Genomic DNA, 12,852 nt, shown 5'->3' with positions numbered 1-12,852 from the left:
CATATTAACAACAGTGTCATGTTGGATGCAGTGGCCCACACCTATAATTCCAGCACTTTGGGAGGCCGAGGCGGCCAACATAGGGAGACAAGCTGGTCTCAAACTGCTGGGCTCAGGTGATCCTCTCACCTTAGTCTCCCAAAAAATAATTTTTTAAAAATCAGCTAAGCATGGCGGTGTTCACAGTAGTCCAAGCTACTTAGGAGGCTGAGGTGGGAAGAACTCTTGAGCCCAGGAGATCAAGGCTGCAGTGAGCTATGAGTGCCACTGACTCCAGCCTGGGCAACAGAGGGAGACCCTGACGACAGAGAGAGAAAGAGGCAGAGCGAGACAGACAGAAAAGAAAAACTAACCTTACAATGTTTTTCAAGACTCAAGTTTCCATGTCACGCCTCATGTCTCCCCTCAGGCAGAATTAAACATTGAGATTTCCTTATATCCACTTAATCCCAGAAATGTAGTACAGTTCTTGGTACAGAGTAAGCACTCAATATATATTGGCTGAAGGAATGAACAAATAAATGAATTGGGATGAATTGTTTATGTGACAGTCTCTACAACCAGACCGTGAGTGCAACAAGTACAGAGAAAACGTTCTATTCATCTTTTTTCTTCCAGCACCTAGCACAGTATCCAACACAAAATGAATGTGTACTAGATGCTATTTATTAAACTGTAGACAAGAGATAAATACTTTATTTCAAAAATGCAAAGAAGGGAAGATAAATCACATTTCTTTTTATCATGTAAACTTGTACCAAAGATTTATGAATAGATTTATGAACTGGAGTGGAAAACACAGACATTTCTACCTTGAGGATACAGAAGGGAACTTAGGAAGTGAGAAGTCAGGTCACCCTAGTCCTCTAGGGTGCTTAAAGCTAACTAGTCCTGTGAATGAGGATCTAACCTATGTGAAAATCTCCAGCCTCTACCTGTACAGCATCAGCCCTGGGACAACACAGTCAGGGGCAGGCTGTAGTCATATCTCTTAGCCTAAGAGTACACACCTGTCAGGGAAAGTCCTGATGGCCACAGTGAAAAAAGTCATGGGTGGAGAGAAGCAAAGTAGGAAGGATCATTTGAAGCACAAACAAATGGGGAAACTGAACAGACAATCTCAGCATCACCACATCTGCTTCAAAAATCGCACACCAACTCCCTTCCAAAGTGCATCGTTACACTGCACCATTGCGGAAGAAATGGAAAAGCAGGATGGTTTGGCTGGCTGGAGTCACATCTTGGGGAAGCTGGCCAGGTTGGCAATGCCACAGGCGTTGTTCTTATTTCGAGCCATGAGGATATATCCTTTGTTTCCCCAGTTTTCTCCCCAGCTGTAAGACCAATCAAGAAAAGTACTTAGTACTCTTAGTTTATTTATTCATTAAAATATTTACTGAGTATTGTGCGAGATACTGATGGTACACAAAAATGAATATGATGGTTTTTACCTTTAAAGAGTTTAAAGTCAAGAAATAGGAAGAAGGCATAATACTACAGGTATCAAAGGAGGGAAGATTCCTTCTGATCAAGAGAATCTCAGAGGCTTGATGTAAGAGATGGCATTTAAGCTGAGCCAAAAGGCTGAGTAGAATTTCGACCTGTGGGAAGGGGATGCCAGTGGAAGGGTGTGAAATGAACAATAGAGGCAGGAAAGTGTGGGGCACTGTTAGGATCATGTAGCTGAAAAACAGTGTGCCTAACAGGGTGTAGTGGGAGAGATGTCTGGAAAGGCGGATTGAGACCAGGTTGAATTACCTTTACTGCAAGGTTAAACAGCTTCACCTTTACTCTGTGACCCATCATAGTGGAGGAGCCAGTAAGGGATTTTGAGTGGGAGAGTGATATGATCAGAGCTGTATTTGGGGAAGATTAATCTTGAAAATGTAAGTTTAGAGCATAAGAAAGAGGCTGTAGCTGGTGCTTTTGATTGGGGAGTAAACCCTATAGAAGAGATGGATGAAACTATGAGAGTAGATGAGATTATTAAGGAAATGAGTGGCGAGACTAGAAGACATGAGAGATGACGTGAGACACAGGAGAGAGAAAGAGGAGAGAGGAGAGACTGTCTGTATATCTTCTTGAATTGTTTTCAGTCCTCTTTCCCCAAGCAGCAACTTCTCTCATTACCCAATACATTTTATTTAAAACCTGTACTCTATCCCCACTCTCCCCTTCTCTAGGGGCCCCCAGTGTTCCTGATCCTGCCCGGGTATGTCCTTTCTTCCTCCCAGCTCTCTTGGAAGTATCTCCACACATGGCACCTGATCATGAAAGAACAGGGTAAGTGCTTAGAGCTGGGAGTCAAGAGAAGGGACAACACAGGACAGAAGCTGTGGGAGACTTGGGAAGATGCTCGGGTTCATCTTGAGTTGGAACTGTGATATAAAAAGTTGCTTCAGGTTTGAACAACACCACTGCGTGAGTCTGTGAGCTCCCCAGAGTCTAGGGCTCCTGTTCCTTGGAGGGCACTAAGGACAGCAGATTTAGCCAGTGCTGCTGCCAGGTTAATGGTGATCAGCCAGGAAAGGAAAACTATAATTCTTATCAATCTGCCCCTCCCCAAAAGTCACAAGGTGCTAAAGAGAAATGGAAAACAAGGTACCCTGGAGTTTTCTTTGTTCCCCAACACAGGAAAGTAAATACCAACTTTTTTTGTTTATATCTTATTTCTAAAAAATGTTTCTCTTCACAATCTTTGGCAAGTTCTTATATACGTGTATCCTAAGTGTATCTTGAAGGGAAAAAACTGTTCAAAGGAGTATTAAACCTTTACGCTGTTGCCCTGTTGTTAAAGACAGACTGCTAATGGAAACCACCCTAAGAAACTGATCATATTAGAGACAAAAGAAAGTAAAAATATGTAATTTCAAAGCTCCTGCTGATTCTCTGTACTGCTTTATCTCGTGGTTAGTTACGTCTATCTTACTGGGCTCTGAGCTCACTGAAGGTGTCACCTGCTCATTGGTTTGTGTATGCCACTAAGCATCTTGCACACAGGGAGTATCTGCCCAGCACATAATTGAGCACTATTGTCTGGCGGATATGGTTTAGATGTGTGTCCCCTCCCAGTTTCATGCTGAAATGTGATCCCCAATGTAGGAGGTGGGGTGTAGTGGGAGGTGTCTGGGTTATGGGAGTGGATTCCTCATGAATGGCTTGGTGCTATCGCCTTGGTGATAAGTGAGTTCTCACTCTATTAGTTCATGCAAGAGCTGGTTCTTTAAAGAGTTGGCACCTCCCTCTCTCTCTTGCTCCCTCTCTCACTATGTGACATGCTTGCTCCCCCTTTTGCCTTCTGCCATGAGAAAAAGCTCCAAGGCCTCATCAGAAGCTGAGCGGATACTAGTGCCATGCTTCGTATAGCTAAACAAACCTCGTTTCTTTATAAATTACCCAGTCTCGGGTATTCTTTTGTAGTAATGCAAAATGGACTAACACACTGGCCATTAAGTGTTGGACTCAGAATTAAGAGCCTCTGACTGAGAAGACAGAAGTGAGAAGCCTGAGATAATTTTTTCTTGATTTGGGACAGAGAAAGGAATATCGGGAAGCTGGAGGTGAGGTTGAGTGTTAAAAGGGTGATTGAATAACAAAAGTAGTGTTCCCATCATTACCTGTTTTTAATTATCCAGTGCTTGTTTCCCTTCTGGATTCCATATCCCACTGCCAAAACCGCATGGTTCAGATTATCGCTATTGCAGCTTTCATCATAATACACACCTAGAATACAAACTATCAGTGTGAGGCTCTATGCAATCCAAGGGTCACCCTGTGGGATCTCCCAGTCCAGGAGACTCTCTGTAGAATTCCATCCCTGTCAGGAGGGTTTACCACAGAGATGCTGCTCCGTACTGCAGCAGTTGTTAATTTCTCTCTGGCTGCCTCCATCTGAATACAAAAACTAGTACTGAAAATACCCAAGGTCCTTCGAGAAGCCATCAAGCTTGTATCATAAAAGACAGTGATCTATAGGATCAGCAGCTTCTTACCTTTGCTGTAAAACTGGAAGGAGGTCAGGCTTGCATCAATGGCCACAGAGACAGGTCCCACTCGGGCCACTGCCCTCTTCAGGGCTTTCTCATTCCCCTCGGGGATCTCTCTGTACCCTCTGCATTTAGCTGCCTTGCCTGTTGGGTTGTACATACAGCTCTCCTCCTGGAAGAAACAAGATTGTAATAGAAGTAGGACAAAGCAATAGGCAATGAGTCAGTGAGTGAGAAACTCAACCAATATTTTGAGTGATGCCAGTGAACTAACAGAGGCAGCAGTCTAGGGTTTCTAGAGAGGGTCTGTTCTTCCTCACAAAAAAGAATATGAAAAGAGGATTCCCGCCTTCCACCACACATAAAAATCAACTACAGGCTGGGCGTGGTGGCTCACGCCTGTAATCCCAGCACCTTGGGAGGTCGAGGCGGGTGGATCACGAGGTCAGGAGATCGAGACCATCCTGGCTAACACGGCGAAATCCCGTCTCTACTAAAAAAAATACAAAAAAACTAGCCAGGCACGGTAGTGGGTGCCTGTAATCCCAGCTACTCGGGAGGCTGAGGCAGGAAAATGGCGTTGAACCTGGGAGGCAGAGCTTGCAGTGAGCCAAGATCGTGCCACTGCACTCCAGCCTGGGTGAGAGCGAGACTCCAGCTCAAAAAAAAAAAAAAAAAAAAAATCAACTACAGGTGTTTTAAGACATAAATGTGGGAGGAAAACCTGTAAAACAGTAGGGAAAGATTTCTGAAATAAGATTTTTTTTAAAAGCATAAACCATCTTCTGGCCACATAGTATGTATTAGCCTCAGGGGGCAGGAAGGCACCAGCTTCTGTGTGGACAGGAGGCCAAGGTCAAGGTTTAGCTAGAGGGAAGACCTGGGCCCTCTGCACCTATATCAGGGGAACTGGTGTGATCCTTGTGCTCTCATCAAAGACGAAATATGAAAGTACATAACATGACGCTAAAATAGATTAAAGAACTTAGCAATTTAGCCTATGACTTCCAACACTATATTTTACAGGTAGTTAGCAATATTTCGTTGGGAAGCCACAATTATGGAATCGAATAATAGCCCATGTCAAGGTGGTGTATTCTTTTCAGCAATTCATTTTCCTACAGACTACCCCTTCAGAACCCTAAGGTTGCATCCACAAGAATATACTATCTACTACTCAGGTGAGGCAGGAGGATTGTTTGTGCTCAGGAGTTTGAGGCTTTAGTGTACTATGATCATGCTGTGAATAGCCACTCCACTCCAGCCTGTGTAAGATAGTGAAATATCCTCTAAAAAAATACGTTATCTAACATTATCTAAATATTAACAGCAATAGCAGCATTTGCTGTGCTATTTTAAGATTACAGTGGTCTACTGCCTTGATATTTTTCAATATGCCTTTGTTTCTGCCATGTGCTCCAAATCCCTGATGCCTCCTGGTGCCAAAAACTACACAGAATTACAAGTGAAACAGAATATCTTGGAAACTGACTCAAAAAGATGTTATGTGATGATACTTTAAAGTCAGAATAACCTGCATTATAGCTGGAACAAACTTATAATACCATCCCTTTAAAATGTTATCTGGCTGCTGCCCTATCAGATCTCTTCTTTTTTATCTTTTTATTTTTTGAGACAGAGTCTCTGTCATCCAGGCTGGCGTGCAATGGCATGATCTTGGCTCACTGCAACCTCTGCCTCCTGGGTTCGAGCAATTCTCCTGCCTTAGCCTGCCGAGTAGCTGGGATTACAGGTGTATGCCATCACACCTGGCTAATTTTTGTATTTTTAGTAGAGATGGGGTTTCACCATGCTATCCCTGCTGGTCTCAAACTCCTGACCTCAAGTGCTCTGCCTGCCTCAGTCTCCCAAAGTACTGGGATTATAGGTGTGAGCCACCATACCTGGGGCCAGATCTCTTCTTTTTAAAATTTTGTTTTTTCTTACCTTTCTCCATTCATAAATGAATAAAACACATTGCAAAAATTGCAAAGGAAAATTAATCATTTTACTATATTAAAATTAACTTTTCTAGATTGAAAGACATAAAGAGAATGAAAAGACAAACCTCAACTTTTAAATACATAGTACTGGTATCCAAATAGTCTTTTTTAAGAATTGCTAAGAAAGAGAAAAAACAACCCAATTAAAAATGGGTAAGAGGTGGGGTACGGTGGCTCACACCTGTAATCCCAGCACTTTGGGAGGCCGAGGCGGGTGGATCACCTGAGGTCAGGAGTTCAAGACCAGCCTGGTCAACATGGTGAAACCCTGTCTCTACTAAAAATACAAAAACTAGCTCGGCATGGTAGTGGGTGCCTATAATCCCAGCTACTCAGGAGGCTGAAGCAGGAGAATCGCTTGAACCCAGGAGATGGAGGTTGCAGGGAGCCAAGATCGCATCACTGCACTCAAACCTAGGCAACAAAAGCAAAACTCCATTTCAAAAAAAAAAAAAAGAGGTAGGCCAGGCATGGTGGCTCACATATGTAATCCTAGCACTTTGGGAGGTGGGAGGATTGCTTGAGCCTAGGAGTTTGAGACCAGCCTTGACAACGTAGTGAGACAATGTCTCTATCAAAAAAAATTTTTATTGTTTTTCGGGACAGGGTCTCACTCTGTCACCCAGGCTAGAGAGCAGTGACATGATCATAGCTCACAGCAGCCTTGAACTCCCAGGCTCAAGTTGTCCTCCCAACCAGCCTCCTGAGTAGCTAGGACTACAGGTGCACGCCGTCATACCCGGCTACTTTTTTTTTTTTTTTTTTTTTTTTTGAGACGGAGTCTCGCTCTGTCGCCCAGGCTGGAGTGCAGTGGCCGGATCTCAGCTCACTGCAAGCTCCGCCTCCCGGGTTCACGCCATTCTCCTGCCTCAGCCTCCTGAGTAGCTGGGACTACAGGCGCCCGCCACCTCGCCCGGCTAGTTTTTTGTATTTTTTAGTAGAGACGGGGTTTCACCGGGTTAGCCAGGATGGTCTCGATCTCCTGACCTTGTGATCCGCCCATCTCGGCCTCCCAAAGTGCTGGGATTACAGGCTTGAGCCACCGCGCCCGGCCCATACCTGGCTGCTTTTAAAAAGATTTTCTGTAGAGATGAAGTCTTGCTATGTTGTACCAGGCTGATCTGGAACTCCTGGGCTTAAGTGATCCTCCCGCCTCAGCCTCCCAAAGTGCTGGGATTACAGGCATGAGCCTGTAATTACATGCCTAGCCTCAACAAAAAAAAAAAATTCAACGATTTTTGAAATTGGTGGGCATGACGGCATACACCTATATCCTAGCTATTTGGGAGATCGAGGTGACAGGATTGCTTGAGCCCAGGAAGTGGAGGCTGCAGTGAACTATGACTGTACCACCACACTCCAGCCTGGGCAACACAGTAAGACCCTGTTTCAAATAAATAAAAAGAAAAACAAATGAGCAAAAGATAAAAACAGTTAATTCATTGAAGAAGAAATGCAAATGGCCAGATAAACACACTGATAAAAAGGTGATTCAATGGGATTTCTTATACATTGCAGGTATAAATTTTTCCAAATATTTTGGCAAACAATTTGACATTATGTAGTAAAGTTGAAAATAGATATACCCTAAGACCCAGACAATTCAGTTCCAAGTCATTATATCCTAGTAAGAAATTCTTGCACATGTGTATGGGAGACATACCTAGGAATGTTTGCTAAAGATAAACATCCCTAGTAGATACATCTTACCTTTGCTACATACTACTGGTATGAATTACAGTGTCTTATCTCCTTAAGTGTCCATTTCCTCACATATACATTGAAGATAAGTCTACCTTACAGAGTTGTTATGAGATTAAATGAAAAAAAGAAAAAGAAAAAATGCACTAAGGACATGGCTTAGAACACAGTAGCCATCATTTTTATTCTCAAACTTGCTATGCCTATTTCAGAGGTTTCTGTTGTGAAGGCCCCACATTATATTATCTATCAGTCCCAGCCCTATGTGTATAAAAAGACCCTCAGGTTGCCTCCCTTTCAGATACGATTTCCTTCCTATGACTAGAGGATCATGCAGGAGGAACTGAATTAATCCCTTATCTCTAATATGAAGCAACTTGTTTTTTCTCTCATTTTTTACATGTTAGCATGTAAACTTACATAACTTCCTTAAATGTTCTGAAAACTCACACTGAGATCATATAAAATAAAGCCACACAATGGCATGGTGGGTTTGTGGGTTTGTTGTGGGAGTGAGGAATTGAGCAAAGGGTTATAGAACCCTGCTCAGAAGTCTATGGGGTAGGTGGCCTAGCCTCTATTTTCTCTCCATGGCAGAGAGGCAAATAGGAACTATAGTAGCTTAAGCTCCCTAAGTTCCCCCAGATTGTGGAAATCTTCTTAGTCTTCTGTGGGAAATTATTCCATCAAGAAAGCAGGGTAGGGTAACAGAAAACAGTATTTCTGGAATTGTTTCTAGTACAAAATATCATGCTGGGGAAGGAGGAGCCGACAGAGCTGTATAATTGTGTGGAGCAATCTCACCTGTCCCACATATGGGTAGGCATCTTCAGAGTCAATACCCCGGTTCTTCTGCACATATTGGAAGGCATTGGTCATGTAGCCCCCTCCGCAGCCATCATTCTCAGACACACAATCCACTAGGTTCTGGGGACTCAGATTTAAGAGTTTGCCAGTTTTCTTCTTGAGTTGGCCCTCCAGGGCACCCACAGAGCTAAAAGCCCAACAGGAACCACACTGACCCTGAGAGGCATACAGAGAAACTATCAATCTTTGCTGTTTATATTTTCTATATCTTCTCTCTACCTGCCTGAAGAAATTCCATGTGTTCTAAAAATTTCAGCACAAATGTTGTCTTTGTTGTGAGTCTTTCTCTTCCCCTTAACATCTGATGCATTGTTCTACTGCTATTGATTTTTGCTACCATTTTTACTATTAGCTACAGTAAAGCAGTGCACAGTACCAGCTTTGGAGGCAGTTGTCCTGGGTTCTAACCCTGACTTTGCCACCCAGTCGCTATGTGACCCTGGGTAAGTTACTAAACTTGCCTGTGTCTCAGTTTCTCTATGTATAAAATATTGTTATGAAGATTAAAATATTTAAGTCATGTAAAGAGCTAAGAAGTTCCTGACACACAATAAAATCTCAAGAAGTATTAGCTATTATTGTTCATGCAGCTAGATTGTAGGTTTTTCTTTCTTTCCTATTCTATTTTTTTAGATTGAGATTTCCTGAGGACACAGGTTGTGTCTTAGTCATCTTGAATCTCTGCTGCCTAACACTGCACCTGGTTGGTTCTGGGGGTCAAAAAGTGTTTGTTATATGAACGTTAAATCAATTGTTTATCTTGCTGATACAATCCTGTGTTGTTTGGGTTGTGAAAAAACTGACATTCTCATGCTAGTAAGAATGTAAGATTGCAAAAACTTTTTGGGGCTGGGTATTGTGGCTCATGTCTGTAATCCTAGCACTTTGGGAGGCCGAGGCAGGCAGATTGCTTGAGCCCAGGAATTTGAGACCAGCCTAGGCAGCATGGCAAAACCCTGTCTCTACAAAAAATTTTTTAAAAATTAGCTGGGTGTGGTGGCATGTGCCTGTAGTCCCAGTTACTAGAGAGGCTGAGGTTGGAGAATCACTTGAACCTGAGAGGTTGAGGCTGCAGTGAGCCATGATTGCGCCACTGGACTCCAGCCTGGGTGACAGAGACTCTGTCTCAAAAAAAAAATAACAATAATAATAATTTTTTGCGGGGAGAAAGGACTGTGACCCAGCAATTCCAATTTTAGGACTTGTTTTGCATAAATATTTGTACATGTGCACAAAAATATATGCACAAGGGTGCTTATTGCAACACTATTTGTAATAAAGAAAAACCAGGCCGCGGTGGCTCACGACTGTAATCCCAGCACTTTGGGAGGCCAAGGCAGGTGGATCACCTGAGGTCAGGAGTTCAAGACCAGCCTGGCCAACAAGGTGAAATCCCATCTCTATAAAAATAGAAAAATTAGCCAGGCGTAGTGGTGCGTGCTGTAACCTCAGCTACTCAGGAGGCTGAGGCAGGAGAATCGCTTGAAACCGGGAGGTGTAGGTTGCAGTGAGCCAAGATTGCACCACTGCACTCCACCCTGGGCGACAGAGTGACACTCTATCTCAAAAAAAAAAAAAAGGAAAGGAAAAAGAAAAACCAGAAACAACCCAAATGTACAGAAACAAATGAGGTTAAATAACAGAATGGGGAGATGTACCTTAATCCCTTGCCCTCTCTTCCTGGTGCCCTTTCACCTCAAGAACAAAGCAGCAGAAAAAGGAAAAGGTCATGCCAGATTACATATGCACACCCAGAAGAAAGGAGAGTACCTGATTTTTGACAGGAGTAACATATCCTTTCTTTCGATAGTCGACAGAGTCTGGGGCTCTACCTTCCCAGTCTGGGATATAAAGGGTGTCATTACTGCGGGAATGAGAGGCGGGTACTTTGAGTCCAGTCATCTTCTGAACCACCTCTTCATTGGTCTGAGACAAAGAAGAAAGAGGCCAGGCATCAGCAGGGAACTAAAGCAAACGGTGCAGGTGGGACAGGAGCTGAGGCTGTACTTACCATGTCCCCCAAGTGGTTCATAGCCAATTCATATGTATGGACACCAAGAGAAGCCTCAAGGTTATGGATGGAAATATACTTCAGGTTTTTTTCCCAAATTAAACGCCGAGAGATTTCATCCACCTAAACAAAGCATAGTCAGTACTTGTATAGACCGTGTACAGTTACATATGTCATATTGTGAAGGGTTTTAGGAGAATAAAGGAAACTCACAATCATAAAACTTTACAGTTTAGTTGGGGAACTAACCATGGAATTATTAAGGCCTGCAAGAAGAGATAATACATAAAGAAATACAACACAAAGCTCTGGAGAGACAGAAAAAATGCTTATAGATGAATAGCATTAATCTTAGAAATCTTCCCAAAAGAGAAATGTAACACACTTATAAAGCAAAGGAAGGATACAATTTGACAGAGGATGATTTGAAGCATAGGAATGAAAACCGTATGTTAACGTGAGTTAGGAAAGAGGGACTGATTTGCTAGGAATAAAGCATTTGGATTGAAGAAGGGAGTCTGCAGCTAAGATGAGAGAGCTCAAGTCTCAGCCCTCCTGCCATGCCCCCTTCAGGACCCCAGGCACCTTGCTGTTGTATTGCTTCCTGTGGGTCTTCTTCCATAACTCCCAGTGGGTGTCCAGTATCTCCTCAGGGTACAGAGCAAAGCTCATCACAGGTAGCAGCAGAACCTTGAGCCCCCACATCCTGCAGAAGAATGTAATTAGGGAAAACTCTTCCATTTGGCAGGGAAACCAAGGAAAACTAGGCTTTATGAGGAAGAGGAAGGTAGACAGAGAAAGGGTGATAAATCAATGATAGTCAGGAGGGACCTGTGTTTTGATAGGGTGCTGGTACATCTGGTTCCAAGTTATGATCTAGGCAGATGTAGCCATTTCTCTCTCTCTCGGGAGATTTAACCAACACACACACACACTCTCTGTCTCTCTCTCTCTCTCTCACACAAACACACACACTTACACAACCAGAAATAGGATAGAAACTGGACAATCAGAATGGGCTCAGTGCCTGTTTCCTCCAGGGTCCTCAGCAGGCTTGGAGACAGATAAAGAGCAAGGTGGTAGTGGGGTTCAGAATACACAAAGGAGAGATTTCCATCTAAGTTTTGCTTCCTGATCATTTCTTCGAGGCATTTTTCTCTTTCTTGCCTAAATTCTGGTACTTTCCCAGATCTTGTCAGAAGAGGACAAGGGAAAATATGACAATGTTTCCTGTTTTCTGAGACATTTTCTATCTCCTCATTCTCCTTATGCATTTCTTCCTCCTTTTGCTCTCCCCTCCCTCCTTAGGCAGGAAACTGCCCTAATCTTAACCAGATGCTGCGGGCAAGGTTTTTTATTTTTCCCCTAACAACAAAAAACCACTGTGGCTGCCGCACAGGACAAGGAGCCTCAGATCCAAGGTTTGTTAGAAGAATGTTCAGACTGAAAAGCAATGTTCTATGATTATTAAATTCACAGCTTTTCATAAGTTTAGCTAGCTTCACTCATTTCTTGCATTGGCTTGCTTAATTACAACTCCTCCATTTTAAGAACAATTTGCAGCTTGCAGCATGTCATATGGCTTACACAATTGCTTATAGTCCATTTACATGTAATTTTTTCAAACTGGCAAAATGTCCAGTAGGACACTTAAAAGTTAGAGTGTTAAGGGCTTTGAGATGTTTCAGCAAACAGGAAGCACTGAGCTACCACCTCCCCATACCACTCTCCTCCTCCTCCTCACTAGGGAGTTAACCCTTTTGATCCTTGTTGGCCAAAGTAGAAAACACTGCAGAAAGGCTACCCTTGAAGGATAGGCAAATGATTCCCTATATACTTTGCTTTTAGTTACAACCATGTATATATATATATAAATCATACAAGGAATTCTACAGACTTCCAGGCAGATTTTATTTAGCCAGGGAATGATCTAAGAAGTGCATCTCAGTTTTCATCTGCAAAGGCTAAAAGTTCATTGTGATTCTCAAGTCACTACATCCCTAATACTCTTAGAGAATTGACAGGAATGAAAAGCTAAAAGATCTAGGAAGTTGCAAATGTTACCTGCTGATGGAACTGTTGTCAGGCTTCGTTTCGGCAGCGAAGTGTGGGCAGACCATCAGGGGTGCCAGATTTATTCCATCAGGATTGCGGAAGTCAGCTCCAGTGGTCGGCTGGAAAATTTGGGTAAGAGGAGGAGGCGGGGATAGAAATGCTGAGAGAAGGAAGGGTAGGGAGGAGGGAAGGAGTCAGTGGATTTGTAGTGTTTGTGTATGTGTGCAGC

The 12,852-nt window shown here is 43.1% G+C and overlaps 1 protein-coding gene across 2 annotated transcripts; it reads right to left on the bottom strand.

Moving 5' to 3' along the window:
* Positions 1-664: 664 nt before the first annotated feature.
* On the bottom strand, positions 665-12,644 carry CTSK (cathepsin K). 2 transcript variants are annotated; one of them, XM_077990934.1, is made up of 8 exons: positions 11,596-11,869; positions 11,154-11,274; positions 10,569-10,691; positions 10,328-10,483; positions 8,495-8,713; positions 3,993-4,158; positions 3,618-3,723; positions 665-1,334 (listed from the first exon to the last, which is right to left on the bottom strand). In XM_077990934.1, the coding sequence occupies exons 2-8, from the start codon at positions 11,271-11,273 to the stop codon at positions 1,235-1,237; spliced, it is 990 nt and encodes a 329-aa protein (XP_077847060.1). In that variant the 5' UTR covers position 11,274; positions 11,596-11,869; the 3' UTR covers positions 665-1,234.
* Positions 12,645-12,852: the final 208 nt, after the last annotated feature.

This window comes from Macaca mulatta, chromosome 1 (assembly GCF_049350105.2).
Source record: "Macaca mulatta isolate MMU2019108-1 chromosome 1, T2T-MMU8v2.0, whole genome shotgun sequence".
Taxonomy (NCBI): domain Eukaryota; kingdom Metazoa; phylum Chordata; class Mammalia; order Primates; family Cercopithecidae; genus Macaca; species Macaca mulatta.
This window is presented reverse-complemented; position numbering and strand designations above follow the sequence as displayed.